Below are 18,881 nucleotides of genomic sequence, written 5' to 3'. Positions count from 1 at the left end.
TGACCATAACATCTAAGCCCATAGCCCGATCTGGCCAATTTTCAATAAGAAAATATGAGACATTCTGCGTCGAATGCAATTTAATGCGAGCAAATCGGTTGAGGAAAAGTGCCTGAAAAATGAGTGACATTTTTTACGCGATTTTTTCGTATGAATTTGTATTTTGGCCATAACTCTTGATCCCATAGTCCGATCTGGCCAATTTCAAATAGGAAACAATGGGACAGGATTCTGCGTCGAATGCAACTTGTTGCGAGCAAATCGGTTGAGGATAAGTGCCCGAAAAATGAGTGACATTTTTTGAGTAGTTTTGCGCACACACACACACACACACACACACACACACACACACACACACACACACACACACACACACACACACACACACACACACACACACACACACACACACACACACACACACAGACATCACCTCAATTCGTCGAACTGAGTCGATTGGTATATAACACTATGGGTCTCCGGGCCTTCTATAAAAAGTTTGTTTTTGGAGCGATCATATAGCCTTTACCGTATACTTAGTATACGAGAAAGGCAAAAATGGTATAATTTTCGATCCCATAGTCCGATATGGCCAATTTTCAATAGGAAACAACAGGACAGGATTCTATGTCGAATGCAACTTGTTGAGAGTAAATCGGTTGAGGATAAGTGCCCGAGAAATGAGTGACATTTTTTACGCGATTTTTTCGTATGAATTTGTATTTTGGCCATTATTTTTGATCCCATAGTTCGATCTCGCCAATTTCAAATAGGAAATAATGGGATAGGATTCTGCGTCGAATGCAACTTGTTGCGAGCAAATCGGTTGAAGATAAGTGCCCGAAAAATGAGTGACATTTTTTACGCGATTTTTTCGTATGAATTTGTATTTTGGCCATAACTTCTGATCCCATAGTCCGATCTGGCCAATTTCAAATAGGAAACAATGAGACAGGATTCTGCGTCGAATGCAACTTGTTGCGAGCAAATCGGTTGAGGATAAGTGCCCGAGAAATGAGTGACATTTTTTACGCGATTTTTTCGTATGAATTTGTATTTTGGCCATTATTTTTGATCCCATAGTCCGATCTGGCCAATTTCAAATAGGAAACAATGGGACAGGATTCTGCGTCGAATGCAACTTGTTGCGAGCAAATCGGTTGAGGGTAAGTGCCCGAAAAATGAGTGACATTTTTTGAGTAGTTTTGCGCACACACACACACACACACACACACATACACACACACACACACACACACACAGACATCACCTCAATTCGTCGAACTGAGTCGATTGGTATATAACACTATGGGTCTCCGGGCCTTCTATAAAAAGTTTGTTTTTGGAGCGATCATATAGCCTTTACCGTATACTTAGTATACGAGAAAGGCAAAACATTAAAACAGAAAAAATATAATTAGCATTATGTCTGAAATTGATCATAACATTGCATTTTCAAATTGCTCATTAATTGTTATTGGCTTCACCCGGAGTGGAAATTAATTACCGCGTTCAGTATGGTGCCACCTGTCATGCGAATCCGGGGGTCGAGGATCAAACCCTCACTTCGAAGGGGGGTTACCTCCAATACCTTTTCCGAACTAAATCTATCACATGTTGTACATATGCATAATCAAGTTTCAGACATAGTAATTAATTTCCACCCGGGTGGCTTAATACCCGGCATATAGGCAATTAACTTTGAATGTACTGATCTCGAGTGGCGATCTCTCTTCGCTTGTGTGGTCGTGTTGGGATCTGACGACCAAACTGGCACAACCTCACACAACCCTACTTCATTGAGCGCCGTTGCTGATGAAGCAAGTGTGTAGGAGCCGGACAATATTAAATACTCATCCTACTTGGTTGACATTGTGTACAAAAAATACATTTGAGAGAGTTAGTTCTGAAAATGTATTGCGAGAGATCGGCTGGTACCTGGTGCTGGGAATTTGGTTTCATCAGTACCCGCTAAGCTGCGGTGGACGACGGAGGTCCTTCGTAGCTTAGTAGGGAAAGCACCTGTCATGCGAACTGGGGTCGTGGGATCAAACCCCACCGAAGGGGCGGTTACCCTCCAATACCTTTTCCGAACTAAATCTATCACATGTTGTACATATGCATAATCAAGTTTCAGACATAGTAATTAATTTCCACTCCGGGTGGCTTAATACCCGGCATATAGGCAATTAACTTTGAATGTACTGATAATTAAGTAATTGATTACATCTTTGATAATGATAAATTTAAGAGAAAATTGCAAATGTTTTATGGCTAGCTTTTTTTTTTAACAAACTCTAATATTTGTTTTCCTGCTATATTTGTTCGTATATTTTCTTGATTAAATTTCAATGTAGCTGAGTGCTCACAAATCTGTGCATAATTGAATTGTACAAATTAGGAGATATGTAAATAGTTGGTTTTCAACGATCATTTATTTATTAACTTTCTTCATAGTACATAGTCTGGATATAATGTTTCATGAACTAAAGTAGTAGCGTGCACTAAACTTATACATATTATCATTAAATGCATACATCGATAGGCACCGAATGGTCAATATGACTTATCGCGATATTTTATTGTTCGCCAAAGATCGATTATTTCAGATTGATGCCATTCAATACTACAATGAACTGAACTTGACGTAATTTCACCCCAAACATTGGGGTGATCTGTCACCCATAATTCGGCGCCAGCTTCGGTGTGAAATGTCTCGCTCAGATGGCATAGTTCCCTTGACGAAGGACATTTCCACGTACGTTGTTTCTGGTCAGCCAAGGGCAATTATTTGTCTGGTGTGGTACGGGTCTTTACTAGTTTCGGTTATTTTGTAGTGTTTGTCATTTGACGATGGCGTTAACGAAATAGTCTCTAACGGAGAACGATTATATCAATGCGATGGTTGAGTTGTCCATAGATGCAAGAATACAAAGATATTGAAGTAGTCTTTTTGTAAATAGCAATCATCTCCAAATTGGCTTAAAAGTAATTCAAAGAAAACATATTTTGCTAGCCCGCGTGACTATGTACTATGGAATTGGTTTTGTAATTGAGAGGCTTAGAAACAGATAGGTATAAGTGACATTTTGGCTACATGTGAGTCTTCTCGTCAGTTATACTGAATGTGGTAATTCTTGAAACATTAGATATTTTAAACTGTCGTTAAATTTGTATGAATCGGAATATTATACCTAGCAAAACTTTACAGTTCATTTTCTCAAAACTTGTTTTTCCCTTATATCCCTTTGTGTTAAACCTCCTCATTGATTAGTAAAGTTCAGGAAACGCAATGAGCTAAGTGCGCTAAAAAAATATATATATATATAAAAAATATTATTATCAAGAAGACATCATTTGTATATGAAATAAATTATTCTGAATTGAAAAATAAAATATATTATGTTTCTAGAATTTGGTTTCAAATAGAGATAAGAACAAACATAATGTGTTTATCTATAGGAACAAAATAACAACCATAGTATAATAGAAGTGATGAAATTTTATATTTAGGCTGTTAGCCGCTGTAACATATATGTATAGCGAAAAATTTTGGAAGACAATCAGAACATTAGCCATATCAATCAATGTTTTCAACCACCTTATGTAAGTATGTATAAAAAATAGTCGTGTGTACGAAAAAGTGAGTGATGTATATGACCCTTCATCACTACAAGCCAACACATGGAGCTTAAACGTCTATGAAGCAAGCCAGAATAAACGCGACGTGCGATGCAATGCGACGCGATAGTGCAATTTGACAGCTTGTTGATAATGATTGTCATTCTTTTACGTGAGTCACGTCGCGTCGCATCGCACGTCGCGTTTACTCTGGCTTGCCACTATAAGATACTACATTTTTGCGCAAATATTTCTATTGCAATGAAGCGTTAGTTATTCAGTATCGAAAACGAAAAACAAAAACATTGATAATATATCCTCGATTTCCTCTTAATTCAACAATTCGCCGCATCTTTGGCTTACTCTTGAAATGTTCATAGATTATAGGTAAATTTTATTGAAAATTCTTCTGATAATTACGTTTCAAAGGAGTGTCAATAATGATCAATGATAGATAAGAAGCTGTTTCCAAGTATTTCAAGGCTGTTTGGGTTTACAATACATTTATTTATAAATTTATTTTATAGTACACAGTCTGGATATGCCTAATGAACAAATGTTATCATATTTCTTACGGAACTTGTCCTATGCACAAAACGTGCAAACATAGTATCAACTAATATTTACTTAGATTTGTCAAATGGTCAATATGACTTATCGCGATATTTTATTGTTCGCCAAAGATCGATAATTTCAGATTGATGCCATTCAATACTACAATGAACTGAACATGATGTTTCATGATGCATTTACCATTTTCCCCACTGAATACTCCGAACAATATTGAAAGAGGCTTTTTATAAGAACTATTTGGATCAGGCCTTAACAGCAGACTGTAATGACGAATAGACTGATCATTTAGGACTAAGGATTCGTAAGGGTTTCCTTGCTGGACAACTAAAATTTGTAATCAGACATAACTCTAACTGGAAGAATTCGGATATCAACACGACATACTAACAAACAAATTTGTTTAACCACCTAAATATAAGGGAACCTCTTTGTTATTTATAATTGGAATCAAAATTAATACATATAATCAAATATTATAACCTACATCTCTCCACAGCTTTAATATTCATCATAAAAATATCCCTAACCTGCCCATACTCCTTAGGCAGTGATATACTAGCAGTATATCCCGCAAAACTTAAAACCCCCATGGGTAAAGATGTTGTGAAGCCTTATCCTTTAGTCCCTGGTGTATCATGGACGATGTGAATTTCAAATTCACATCGGTGACTTGGCCCCGGCCCCTTATACATCAATAAAATAAAATAAATAAAATATTTTGGTTTATTTAGTTGGATTTGCTTTACAAAATCACAGAGTTTTCAGCTCAAATGACAGTTATTTTTATTGCTACTAATTATTATTATATTGCTAATTATTTTATTTCTAGTGGAAAATATGGCAAATTTTATTGCTACTTGTGTTTTGTTTAGTGCTAAATTGGCTTTATTTGATGTGAAAATATTTATTTTTGATTGCATTTATGCGGTTTACTGTTGTCTTTTTCATCAGTTTCACCGGTTATTAAAGAGTTAATAAAAGCACTTTTGCACTTTTTTATTGCTATTTTCTTCAGTTTTAGTGCGATTTGCCATTTTTTTTATTGGCACACCTCCGCTTCTTTTATTGGCTGTTTTGACTTTTTTTATTGCTATGTCTTTAATTAAAAGTGCGCGTATATATTTTAGTCATTTTTAAATCCACAGGGGCGCAAAAAAAGTTGGAAGAACACGTATGGGAGGGCGGAGATCCTGCCGAGGACATATTTCTAAATCTACAGGGGCGCTAACAGTTCGAGTAATACGTTTTTGGGGAGCGGAAATCCCGTAGAGGACGTATTTTGAATACGCAAAAGAGTTAGAGAAATACGTATAGGAGGGCGGAAATAAATAAATAAATAAATTCTACGGGGGCGCAAATAATACGTTCTAGGGTGCGGAAATCCCGTAGAGGACTTTTTTTTAATCTAAGGAGGCGCAAATCAGTTAGAGGGATTCGTATAGGAGGGCGGAGATCCTGCAGAGGACATATTTCAAAATCTATGGGGGTGCAAAATGTTCGAATAATACGTTCTAGGGGAGCGGGAATCCCGAATAGGATCAATGGAGAATATAAGAGGGAACGATTTCAGAATGGTAGGAGCAGTAAAAGCGATCTTAGAGAGCGGAAAATTTTTCAGATGAAAATTATTTTTCTTTTCGGTGAAAAGTAAGCCAAAAAAAATTTTTTTTTGATCCTGAGAGCTGGTTACTCAGTGAGTATTTTGGAGTAACCACCATGACAGCACTGATTGAGACCCATGTGGGCGGTAGCAGTGCGAATCCGCACCTGCGAGAGCGCAAATTGTTGGCATTAAGGGGAGTTGATAGTAACCAACAGTGCATAATTGAGACCCATGTGGGCGGTAGCAGTGCGAATCCGCACCTGCGAGAGCGCAAAATGTTGGCTTTGAGGGGAGTTGATAGTAACCAACAGTGCATAATTGAGACCCATGTGGGCGGTAGCAGTGCGAATCCGCACCTGCGAGAGGGCAAAATGTTGGCTTTGAGGGGAGTTGATAGTAACCAACAGTGCATAATTGAGACCCATGTGGGCGGTAGCAGTGCGAATCCGCACCTGTAAAGAGACTGTAAAGGTGTTCGGCCGTCCGGCACAGTATTTTTTGTACATACATACACGCTCACATGCACACATATAGCCTAAAGAGACCAATAGAAATTTTGACGTAGGACTTACGTCTCTCTTTACTATACCGGGTGTAATTTCAAAATATTCAAATCGACCGCGTTACGCTGTGTTGAATGATTTTAAACGTTAATAGCGTTCGTCTCAGTGGACGAATTTCTGCGGTAAGCCCCTCAATCGACAGATTTCAAGTATGCCTTCCATGTCCATGCTTGATAAGACCCGAAAAACTTGTTTCAATAGGCATGAAACTGTTTTCAATGAAAAACATTGAGATCAAGAGAACCTATAAATATGGGTACCGCATAATTCTTGCATCATTCCATTACCACGTTCTGATTGGTGCAGACACCAGCGAATGAGCAGCAGCTGGGTCTGCCGAGAAGCCATAGAAAAGCGCAACGCGATTTTTTCCTTTCATTCTGACCGGGACAAGCGAAGCAACTGCATCATCGATGGAACAGCACTTTTAGTAGGGAATGAAGTCTGCACCGACCGCTTTTTCGGCTCGTCACCATCGAAGCGACCATCATCATCCGAAACCTAGCCAGCACATCAGCAGTCCACCCTACAGACCCGACAAAGCAGCAATGCTGAGCAGATACCGGCAGCAGCAGCAGAGTCGAGCCGAGACCGGCCGGCATCGGTGATGAGCCGAGATAGGCTGAAGAAAAGCCACATGATGCAACATGTATGTCCAAAAAACAAATGGTTCTTCAGAGAGCCAATCATAGAGATCAATATCAAAGCTTTCAATTACCTTCGGGATAGAAATTGCAGGGTTGTTACGGAGATCCTGAAATATTTTCCGCGCCAAATCCGCGCCGACTAAAATAAAATCCACGACATTTCCGCGCGACATGAAAATCCATTCTGCACCAAATCCGCGCGACCCAAAACTAAATTCTAAGCAAATACACATTAAATATGAATGCATTGATCAATGCAATATTGGCTTTGATAAAAAAATATGTAGAAAAACATTGTTAGATACTGACCGCACACAAAGCGAACGTGACTGAATGATCGTCCCATGTTATGAATTCTAAATCTTATCACCCGAAATCCCATGTCCAGGTGTTTCCTTCCTTCTACTACTAACAATGTTGTCTTAGAAAAGAACACGTACTTCCCACCTGAACTGCAATTCTAAGCTCGCTTGCCCGGCTTATTGGCCTGTATCAAGCGACAAGTCCCGTTAAGAAATAGGCGCCAGCAGCGAGCAACAAGCGTAAAAAAGGAGAAGCCCTTCTCGAACGCGTTGATGATGATGACGCTTTGGCTGACAAAGAAGCGGGATACAAGACACTAGCTGATTGGCCCACCAATTGGGAAGCAGAGAAGATTCAAAATAAGGTATAAAAGAAAAGTGCATTCGCTCGCAGAGCATTCAGTCTTTTTTATACCATCACTAGAAATTGGCGGTTATTTGAAAAGATTGATTTCTTACTTTTTGCACTTGGCTGAAGCAAACAGCCTTTTCAAGGCTCTAAGAGTTAAAAATAATGTTCTCCTTCAGTCGCTATCGCACGGATTAGAAGGCTCTTCAGTGGAAGGGCTGAGATACAGTCTACATCCCCTGGTGAGACAACTTGTGGTTTATTTCAGGCAGTCCTTCAGTGGGAAGGTTGCCAATATTTCGTCGAGGCTAATATTTCGTGACCGGACAGATACTTCCTGAATTTTTTGATGATTCTTGTTCGAGGTAGATTTTATTTCTGTGTCGGTTTGATGAGAAGATTTTGCCAAGGAATGGTGTGCAACGCCGATTATTTATCCAAAATAGTTGATGTGAGAAATTTGGACATATTATGTATCTTAAAGGCATGGTCAAGTCAAGTCCTACGTCCACTTAGCGGTAATGTCACAGACATTACCCACTGTTCGTTTTGTCCATTTCTCTCGAGTCTTTCGCTGGTTTAAATGAGATATTGCGGACATTCATCGTCGTTTTTTGCTATTTGGCATCAAAACAAATGTAAGCAAGCCGGCTGGTGGAATAATTCTGGTTGGAAATGCAATATATGAAGATTTATAGCGATAAATGTGCTCAACCGTAGCATAGTGGGCCAAGGTTTGAGCCTTTACCCCTATGTACACTAATATTTACAATAAAATTTTTATAACCTAGATTGGAACTAGCGCCCTAAGCGCTTCTTGGTCCGAGTGCAAGCAACGGACCCTACACTTTTCTTTACACTCATCAAAGCGTTCATGTAAAGTTTTTATTCCGGCCAGACGGTGGACCTCGGATGTTCTTGTCCTGGGAGGGGTGTTGAGGATCATCCTCAGGAATTTGTTTTGGACCCGTTGAAGTTTGAGGTGGTGGGTTTTAGCGCAGCTCTCCCAGACCGGCATGCCGTATTCGATCACAGGGAGGATGATTTGCTTGTAGACAGCAAGCTTATTTTTCAGGGACAATGACGACCGGCGGTTGATCAAAGGGTACAGAAATTTCAACAAGACGTTACACTTTGTCACCGTTTTGTCAACCTGTTGCCTGAAAATAAGCTTGCTGTCGAGGGTCAAGCCAAGGTAGTCGGCCTCATTAGCCCATTCCACAGTCGTGCCATTGAGGATGATTTTACAGTCCCCAGGCGGAACGTGTTTAGGGGATTTAGAGTGGGGGAAAATGATGACCTGGGTCTTCGCCGCGTTGATACAGATCTTTCAGCTGGTGAGGTACTCTGTCAGGGCATCCAGGCTTCGTTGGAGTTTTGCCACTAGCGCTCTGATCACTCTACCGTTGTAGACGATGGAGGTGTCATCTGCGAACAGAGCCGCCTTCTGGAGGTTCTGGCATGTCGGAGGTGAACAGATTGAAAAGCAGGGACCCGAGGATACTGCCATGGGGGACGCCTGCGACGATGTTGTGCGCATTGGAACTCGCTCCGCTGATTGAGACCTGGAATGTCCTTGCCGACAGGTAATTGTTGATGATTTTCACCAGGTAGCTGGGAAGATTGTAGCGTTGTACTTTGTACACCAGGCCATCATGCCATACATTATCAAATGCCTTCTCGACATCGAGTAAGGCCATGGCGGATGTTTTCGAGACAAACTTGTTCCGTCTGAGGACGTTGGTAACTCGAGTCAGTTGGTGTACAGTTGACCGACCGCGTCGGAAACCAAACTGTTCCTCGAGAAAGATGTTGAGATTTTCGGCAGACTCAAGTAACCGATGATGAATAGCTTTTCGAATAGCTTGGATAACCCTGAGAGAAGGCTGATGGGTCGATAACTTCTGGGGGAGGAAGGATCCTTCCCAGGCTTCCGGATGGGGATAACTTTCGCTGACTTCCAGGACGATGGGAAGTAGCTGAGCCGGAGACACTGATTAAAGATCACCGAGAGGTGCTCAAAGAACGGAGCACTCATGTGTTTGAGTTCGAGATTCAAGATACTATCGAAGCCTGGGGCCTTCATGTTCTTCGATGATTTGATATAGGCCGTCAATTCGCCAGCTGAGATCTCCAACTCCTCCGAGAAGTCGTTGGGGATCAAATGGATGTTGTTAGCATGCTAGGACTGACGATGTTCTGCCCAAGATTGTGTGAGCTGACGAAGTGACGACCTATTTCAGCGACCTTCTCTGCAGGAGTTATCAAGCGATCCTTAGAGCCATTATTGTCTAGTGGGATCAAAGGTGGAATGGGCCGAGGCTTGGATTTTAGTATTTTGGTCATTTTCCAGAACGGCTTGGCATAATCTGGGAGAGTGCGGTTCTTATTTGAGAAATCGTTATTTTTGAGGTCCACCATTCTGGCCTGGAGTAGTTTTGTGATTCGAATGCAGCGTGCCTTAAGTTCAGGCAGTCCAGTACGCTGGAACTGCCTGCGAGTGACATTCCGAAATCGAATCAAATCTTTGGTGAGTGTATCGATGTTTAAGGAGTTGCTTACCTGCCGAGCCGTCGGTACTTGTTGCTCCCGGGCCGCCGTGATCGCCTCCTCAATAGCGCAAAGCTAGCGGTCGATACTTTCCAGCGTCTCCGGACGCACCTCGTAATCGACGGTGTTATCGACGCACTGCTGGAACCGCTGCCAGTTCACTCGGTGGTAGTTTCGCCGTAACTGCTGGTGCCGATTAACCGAGGAGCCCAGTTCCGCCACCACGGATAGTAATCCGAACTGAGCTCCTGGTAGACGACCGGCTGCGAGACGTGGTCACTCAGGTTTGTTATGTAGAGGTCGAGGGTTGCGTGGACACCGGACCGACTCAGCTGAGTGGGGAATCCGGGCTCAAGATCGTGTAGTGGCCTTCCTCCATGTCGTTGCTCCAGATGGTGCCGTTTTGATTGCCGCGACTGTTGCCCCAGGCTTGATGTTTGGCATTGAGGTTGCCGGCAATGATAAACTGACCTTGCCTCCGCGTAAGCTTGACGATGTCCCTCCGAAGGGCAGCCGATGATCCATCGCCGGCTTTGGCTTGCGTTGGACAGTATGCCGCGATGAGCGCCATTGTGCCGACCGAAGTGGTGATTTCGACACCGATGGCCTTGATGACACTGAGCTGGAAGCTTGGAAGCAGACGACAGTTGATGTTGTAGCGAAGAGCGATGGCCACACCGCCTCCCCTGGTCGGCCGGTCGAGTCGCACGATGCGGAAGTCCGGGATGTTGATGGTCACCTCCGGTTTTAGGTGCGTTTCGGTGATGAACGCCACGTCTATTTCCTTCTCCTCAAGGAAATTCTTCAGCTCAATTATTTTGCTCTTTAGCGAGCAAGCGTTCCAGTTGACCAGGCCCACCCTAGCAGCCATTTTCAATTGGGCTGATTGTCGTCAGCTGCTGCTGCGGCTGCCGTGGTTTTGTTTTTCTGTTATTGCATGGAATAATGAATGGTAACAAGAAATGTCTTTCCCCTCTTTTGTTTGAAATAAGTCAAAACAAGTTTTGGCACGGTTGCCGGTATTTTAAGTGCTGATCATTCAAATGTCAAAAGTGTGCCAAGTGTGCCACACCGGAGTGCCAGAATTGTGAATCAAAACATTCAAATGTGTGCTTGGCACATTGTGCTCAGCGTCCCACCCCTTGGCTTTGGACGTTTTTATCTTTTTAAGCAAAATAATGCTAGAACTCGTTAAGTCGGCTTGACGATTCGAAGTCCAAAGTGAGACCAAAATACAACCAATCTTTGCCTGACTACTTGACTGTCTTGGGGTAATGAAATGTTTCGTGCGGTTTGCGTCTCGGCTGAGCGAAGTGGTATACTGCTTCAGTGAGTGCAGCAATGGCTCCTGAAAGTATAGAGCTCTTTCCAACCATTTGCTTAAATCTAGGAAGGCGCCAAACTGCTATCGCCATTCGAAAATCGCTAAAGAATAAGCAATTGTCCTTCAAGGTTTCCTGAAGGATAGAACCCTTAAGCTCGTTCATTTTCGCTCGCACTAGAGGAGTAGAAGTATCGCGGTTTTTCAGTTCCGAGTTTGTGAAACTTTCAAAGTGAAACGTGTGCACCATCAAAGTCTGTCGAAGGTAGAAAACGGAGAACAGTGGTTTTAAAAAAGTGAAGTGTTGTAAAAAGAATCTTTTGATGTCTTCCAGATACAGCTTATTTTTCCGTCAGTGCGCCTGACGATTACGCGATTTTACTCCATTTGCCGGAGGAAATATTTGGAAAAAAAGGTAATTCGTGTAAATAGATTTTAATTAGTTTTTGATTAACATTCGCCATTCGCGTTGGACTTCCAGCGCATAGGCGCTTTTTTTTGTACGGGCTGGAGATTTGAAAGCGACCAGCGGAGTAATTTTGGGGTTCCCGTCCGAATTTCGTTGTGGGTCGCAGAGCGACCATTCGAGCTCGTGTGTCCGCTAAGGCCCGCCTTTCGAGGTAGCTAAACGGAGAGGAGTGAAGTTCGCCAGTCAGTCGAGCGAAACTGACCCGACAGTCGCCAAAAACTGTCGTAGAACCACCCGTACGCTACAACCCCCGGTGGTCAGGTTCCGAGAGCACGGTCCCCGTACGTCGCTAATTATCGTACGCTGGACCGAACCTGAACCAAGAGTTAGTGGCTTCCTTTTAGTCCTAGCTAGGTGAAACGGAAAGGTACGTGAAGCCGGGTCGTAAGGGAAAGTGGGCTACTAGCTTGAGGGAACGGTATTCCGGACGCTCTCGAGGTTCGTAAATCGGAAGTCTTCCGTCCAGCCGCCACTCCCTCCGCACCTTTAATTCGGCCATTTGCGCACGAGCTCACACCGCCATCTTGTGGAGCAGCGATCGCCCACTGGCAAGCCGCCGGTAACTCGACGCTCCGGAGACACCGACGTCACCAGCACGGTCGAACGAGTCGTCATCGTCCTCGTCGGACAGTCCAGCGTTTTCGGTACCCCGCCGGAGAAACCTACGTCTTCGGCATCCCGCCGGAAAGCCATCCGTCTTCGGCACTTCGCCGGAAAGCCATCCGTCTTCGGCACCCCGCCGGAAAGCCCTCCGTCTTCGGCACCCCGCCGGAAAGCCCTCCGTCTTCGGCACCCGCCGGAATCCCGCCATCGCTACGAAAATCCTGCGCAGGTACGTGGAAACATTGTAATCATGGCCATGAAGTTTCCCATATAAATATTAAGCCCAGTTAGCATGTCGTCCAACCCGAATGAACTCCCTAAATAATAAAATATGTTGAACTAGAAGATCTGGATGCCAATTGATTTTATTTGCAGCATGTCCGTTTAGAACACACTGTTCTCGTACGTTTCAATTACTCCGTTGGTAGATTGGTTATTTCAGACTTCTATTCCTCTTCGGTCAGTGAGTATTGGGTTGAGCGAGCTTAAGTGAGTACGAGGGGCAATAAGGGATAAGCGGAGCGAGTTTGGGTTTCCGTTGGTTTGGCAAATTGTTTGGAAGATTCAGCCAGCAACCGTTCGAGGATTTCCCCTGAGGTATTGTCTCAAGAAAGTCGGGCAAAACAACAGACTGGTGGTCTCTCACACGTGAGAGTGGCGCTACAAGCCACCAAGGTTTATCAAGTACCTCATACGATTTTGCGAACGGTTACATTGGCGCCCAACGTCAAATTTTCCGAAAAGATTATTTCTGCAGTTGAATTTCTTACATTAAAACACTGCACGAATTTCTTTTATTTTTTTGAATTTTAATTTTAGTCAAGTAAATTTTGTAGTTTAAGTGAATTGGATTTTGTTTATTTTTTCTAATATAGTATAATTATTTTAAATTTGAATTGAATTGAGACTGAATTTTTATAATATTTTGATACTGAAATTTTCAGCAAACTGAAATTGGACTGATCTCAAAATGAGCGGTCCGTACATTTTACCGGAAGCGGAGCATTTATTGGTGGAGGAGGTCGATTTTGATCTGAATCTCAGAGGTCAAGTAGTCGACCGTAGAGAAACTTTGGAAGACAAGCAAAGATTTTTGAGAAGATTATTGTTGGAGGAGAAGAAATCGAAGACTAAGCGTCAAGGGAAGCATTATTTCAAAGACGAAGTGGAAGTAATTAGCGAAAAAGTGGAAACGATTTCCGCAGGATTGAGTAAACGACTCGATCGGGTTTTGATTTCGAGATTACGGCATTACTTAATTCGTGCTCATACTGCCATCGTTCAAACCGAGCGTGAGGAAAAAGTTAGGAAAGAAATTTGTCAACAAATAGAAGAAGTATTGAAAAGTTTCAAGCTTAAGGTTTTTATGAATTCAGAAGAGTTGAACATAGAAAAGGATCAGAAGAATACAGAGACGACAGGAGATGAGGTTGGAAAAGTAAATACTATGGAAGAAAATACACGAAAAGATAAAAAAGATGTAGAAGGAGAAGACAATTCAGGAGACGAATTAGACGACAGGGCAGCTGAAAAGCAAAAAGAGTTAGATGAAGAGTGGAAAGAATTTATTCTGTGGAAACAGGATAAAATTTATAACGAAGCAAAAGAAAGAAGTAAAATCCACAAAGCAGAATTGTTAGAGACACAATTAGAGAAGGAAAGAAAAGCGAACGTTGATAAAAGGCCACCGGAGTGTAATAAGAGCCGGAAATCTCGTTCGAATTATAGAATGGATAGTGATTTTAGTAGAAGTGAAACCGAGCAGAGTAGTGATGAAAGGTCGCCGGAGCGTTATAAGAACCGGAAGTCACAGAGAGAAACTAGTAGAGAAAGGAAGAAAGACAAATGCAGGAGTGACCGCCGGCCGCCGGAGAGCAATAAGAGTCGAAAGTCGCACAGGGAACAAGAAAATTTAGTGAAGTTGGCAAGAAGTAAGGGTGATAGACGACCGCCGGAGAGCAACAAGAGTCGAAAGTCACGAAGAAGTGTGAGTAAGGAAAGCAGAAGAAGAAATAAACGGTATAGTAGTTCCGAAAGTAGTCTAGAAAGAAGAGGTAAAGATAGAATGGGAAGAAAATCTAGGAGAGATACCAGTGGTTCAACGGATGAATGGAACACTGAGTGTGGCCGTGGCCATAGACATCGTAGAAGATCACTTTCATCAGCAAGTTCGGAGTTTCATAAAAATCATAAGGGTTGTGTACAAGACACGACCGCCCGACGTAAACTACGTAAAACAGTTTGGTGAAATGAAGAATCTAGTGCCAGTGCAAGAATACATATTTGCAGCAGCTCTCTACAATACGCGCTCGTTATTCTGCTTCTGCTTCGTGCTTAGAGATGTCATAAAATCTCGATTAATCGATTAGTAACTAATCGATTACTCTCGATTCTTGACGATTATTGAATCGATTAATCGTTGGGAAGTAATCGATTCAAAATTAATCGATTATCACAACAAATAATCGATTAATCGAAGTAATCGATTAATTTGCGATATCTGTTGTTGTCAGTAATCGAATCTCCGCGATATTTCAAATGAAATGCCACGCGCGCGGGGGAAAGCAGTTTTCTTATAATCAATAAAGATGGCTCATTAGTCTTGCCTCTTTGTTGTCCGGTATGACTGCAAATATTGTGTACCCGTCACACACTCACTAAAGGGGCGTGGCTACAGGTTCAACTTTATTGATTACAAGAAAGCAGCTCTTCCGCGCGCGCGAGCCATTTCGTTCGAGATGTCGCGAAAAGCAGATCGTAGTCCCACCATCGGCATCGGCGGAGCTCCTACCGGATGGTGTGGGTCGTGCGGTCGTCATCATCAACATCAGCAGCGCTCATATTAAAATTTTCTGAAGTACTAACGATTGGCTACCAAGATAAAACTTAATTGCTTGGTGATGGCAGATTGTTTTTCATCGGTAGCATGATCACGAGCTCGCGTCAGAGAAAGACGCTGCAGAAAATTATTCGCGTGGATAGCAGTGGCAGTCAAGTGAAATTTCCCCTCAAGATTATAATTTTAGTAGATAGTCTGCTACTTGCTTCAGGTTTTATTTTCATCCATGCGAATACATATTTGCAGCTTCTCCTTCTGACACGCGCTCGTGATACTACTACCGACGGCAACATTCTGCTGTCGCCAAGCGATTATAATTTGCACTTTAGGAAAAAATCGTCTAGGTTTAACCTTCGCTTCCACAAAATTGTGATCTATCGATCGATTGTTAATAATCTGCCTTCCCAATCACAAACTGCAACAAAACCAATTAAGAAGCTTGATAAAATTTCACTTGGCTGCCACTGATCCATACATTATGGCGTCGCCAAACGGTTAATTTGCCCTTTGAATAATATTCGTCTCGCCTCAATCTTCTTTTGTATAAAATGGTGGCCCTGAGAAGAACCGATTTATTCCAAATAATACATATTTTGAATCACTAACAGCTGTTGACTACGACCACAAGATCCACTCCACAAAAAACATAAATTGCTTAGTAACTCAGCCGAAGCTAAGACCGCTCTCCGCGACATTTCAAATGAAATGGCTCGCGCGCGGGGGAAAGCAGTTTTCTTATAATCAATAAAGATGGATCATTGGTCCCGCCTCTTTGTTGATCGGTATGAGTGCAAATATTGTGTAACCGTAACACTCACCAAAGGGGCGTGGTTACAGGTTTAACTTTATTGATTACAAGAAAGCAGCTCTTCAGGGCGCGCAAGCCATTTCGTTCGAGATGTCACGAAAAGCAGATCGTAGTCCCACCATCGGCTTCGGCGGAGCTGCTACCGGAAGTCATCCGATGATTCGGCTCTACGCACGCCGTTAATTGCCAGATCCAAAAATGCTGCTTGTAACACGGATTTAAAGATGTACTGCTGTTGCCACGACCGCCACCACCATCGAACGAAAAATTTTCATCCGCACCACCACAGCCGGACCGCTTCTGGACGCCTTGGTCCGCTTTCCATGAAATCCAGAATGAAAATGACGCGCGCACGCGAAACACGGGGCTTTTTATACACAGCGAAAACCAAGCAGTGGATCAAAAGGCCCGTACCTTACTGCAATCTGATGTCCGTGTTGAGGATTTATGAACGGGATTGATTATTTCTGAATTTTTCATCCGGTTTGGAAAGAAATAACATTTTCAATAGTTTGCCGTTGATAATGAATAGTTTTAATACAATTAGCAAATTGGTGGAAAGTTTCCGAATCTATTAATAAGAAAATCTCTAAAATCCGTCGAAAGATAAAGTCGCTATTACCGTTTGAAATCTTACATGATTTCGTGACGGTCCCCAATTTGGAAATTTTCCTTTTGCACCCTGAATCCGAGGCTTCCCCTTAGACGTAGTTTACGTCAAAAAAATTAAGCATTAATGATAATCAATAGTATCAATAGAATTGGCAAATTGCTGGAGAGTTTCTGAATCGATTGATAAGCAAATGTCGAAAATCCATCGAAAGATAAAGACGCTATTAGCGTTTGAAATCTATCCTAATTTTTGTGACAGTCTCGAATTTGGATATTTCCGTTTTAAACCCTGTATCTGAGTCTTCCCCTTAGACGAAGCTTACGTCAAAAAATCTGTAGCAAACATCAATACTGACGCGTTACAATTTTTTTCAGTCATAATGCGAATCAATTGTTTGCATGGTCTCCTTCCGATACTTGCTTGGGATTCAACTACCGACGTTAACGTTGCGCTTTGAATAAAGTTCATCTCGGAACCGATTTCTTTTTCAATCAACAGGAAAAATACAAAATTAGTCTCGCGGGAAAATTTCATGTTGTGCCGACAACATCCAAATCGTTGCAAACGCCACATTAGTGAATAATTAGCTGTAGCAATCTTCCGATGACAGCCTATGCTCGGACCGGCACTAATGCAATGATTCCGCTACCGATGCCAAACAATTATGCTTTGTTCTATGAAGAAAGTTTGCCTAATATCAACATTCTCATTCACTAAAATCATACAACTCCGAATTACGCTAGAAAATTTCACCGAAGAATTTTCCAGTTCCTAACGGTTGCACTTTAGGAAAATTATTTCAACTTAACCTTCCTCCCAAATATAATGATGGTCCTGAAAAGAACCGATTAATTGCCACTTATGTGCCTTATCAGCAGCCACTGGGCTGCGCGACCGCCATACGATGATTCGGCTCAACGGACGCCGTCGATTGCCAGATCCGCCGAAGATGGGACACGGATGAAAATGATGTGCTGCTGCTTCCACGACCGACAAATTGAGCATCCCTAGAAACATATCTCACCAGTATGAAGAAACTAGATGAGATAGGTAAGACATCCGTAAAAGAATTATGAAAATCGGTCGAAAGGAGCTTGAGACACAGCTGTTTGAAAATTTAGTTCCCACGATTTTCTGATCACTGTATTCGGCGTGTTAATGCTTATGTTTACTTCAAGAATACTTTGAAGAAAAATTCTATTTGCGCAGATTTGCGCAAAACAATCATCGCTTTAGGAGGATAGATTCCAATGTTTCCATCAATTCATATCTATTTATGGTCATTAGAATGCATTGCATTATAGTAGTAATTGCGGCTTTAGTCGAAACGAAGCCGAAGCGCAATAGCCTGACGGAATACCTGCCGATTCCCTGTTCCTCCTTTGAAAGAAGAAAAAAATTAGCAAAAGATTCCTTCTTTGAAAACGTTATAGTGAAAACCAAGGCTCAAAATAGTCCGTTATTAAAAACAAAAAGGCTTGAGAGAGACTGAAATTTCAAAATACAATTAGTCAAGATCCATTTTTTAAGAGAGAGAAAATTGTTCACAGTTTTTTTTGTTTTGAATAATTTCATAATTTTAATTTTTTCAATAATGTGTTCAACAATAATATAACAATAATTTTTTTTTGAATCGTTCTACATGCTACGATTTATACGCTGAATGTTTTAAACTGTTTAGTCTTTTACTGTTTGAGTTCTTCAATGTGTGTTCGTTTGGGGCAATAATCTGATTAAATTCTGTTAACTAATAATAAAACTCAATAAGCAACGTGCTCGACGTCACATACACTCGAATGATTTTTCTGTACATTTGTATCGCGTAATTCCGCTGCTTTTTACTATCAAAATAAATTTTCTCGATTAAAAACACTTATTCTTATATGCTAAATGTTGGACTCAACGTGCTTCTGTTTCTTTGCAATATCACTTGAAGTTTGGTGGACAATCCTTTTTTTTTATATGACGGCTAGCTTGGTTTTGTAATCAAAACCATTACTTTAGCTATCTTTTAAATTGG

The 18,881-nt window shown here is 41.8% G+C and overlaps 1 protein-coding gene across 1 annotated transcript; it reads left to right on the top strand.

Annotated features, from left to right (window-relative positions):
• Positions 1–13,403: 13,403 nt before the first annotated feature.
• Positions 13,404–15,908, top strand: LOC134207345 (splicing regulatory glutamine/lysine-rich protein 1-like). The gene is made up of 2 exons (XM_062683067.1): positions 13,404–14,801; positions 15,687–15,908. Exons 1-2 carry the CDS (start codon positions 13,572–13,574, stop codon positions 15,906–15,908), a joined length of 1,452 nt encoding a protein of 483 aa, XP_062539051.1. The 5' UTR covers positions 13,404–13,571.
• The last annotated feature ends 2,973 nt before the right edge of the window (positions 15,909–18,881 follow it).

This window comes from Armigeres subalbatus, chromosome 1 (genome assembly GCF_024139115.2).
Source record: "Armigeres subalbatus isolate Guangzhou_Male chromosome 1, GZ_Asu_2, whole genome shotgun sequence".
NCBI lineage: Eukaryota > Metazoa > Arthropoda > Insecta > Diptera > Culicidae > Armigeres > Armigeres subalbatus.
Note: the sequence above shows the minus strand (reverse complement) of the source record. Positions and strands in the feature narration are given on the sequence as shown.

What these genes read in the sequence shown, in the direction of transcription:
- LOC134207345 (XM_062683067.1), top strand. Translation starts at nt 13,572, where the DNA reads ATGAGCGGTCCGTACATTTTACCGGAAGCGGAGCATTTATTGGTGGAG. An exon ending in ATAAAAATCATAAGGGTTGT is followed by an intron (nt 14,802 to 15,686) that starts GTACAAGACACG and finishes ACATATTTGCAG; the next exon opens with CTTCTCCTTCTGACACGCGC.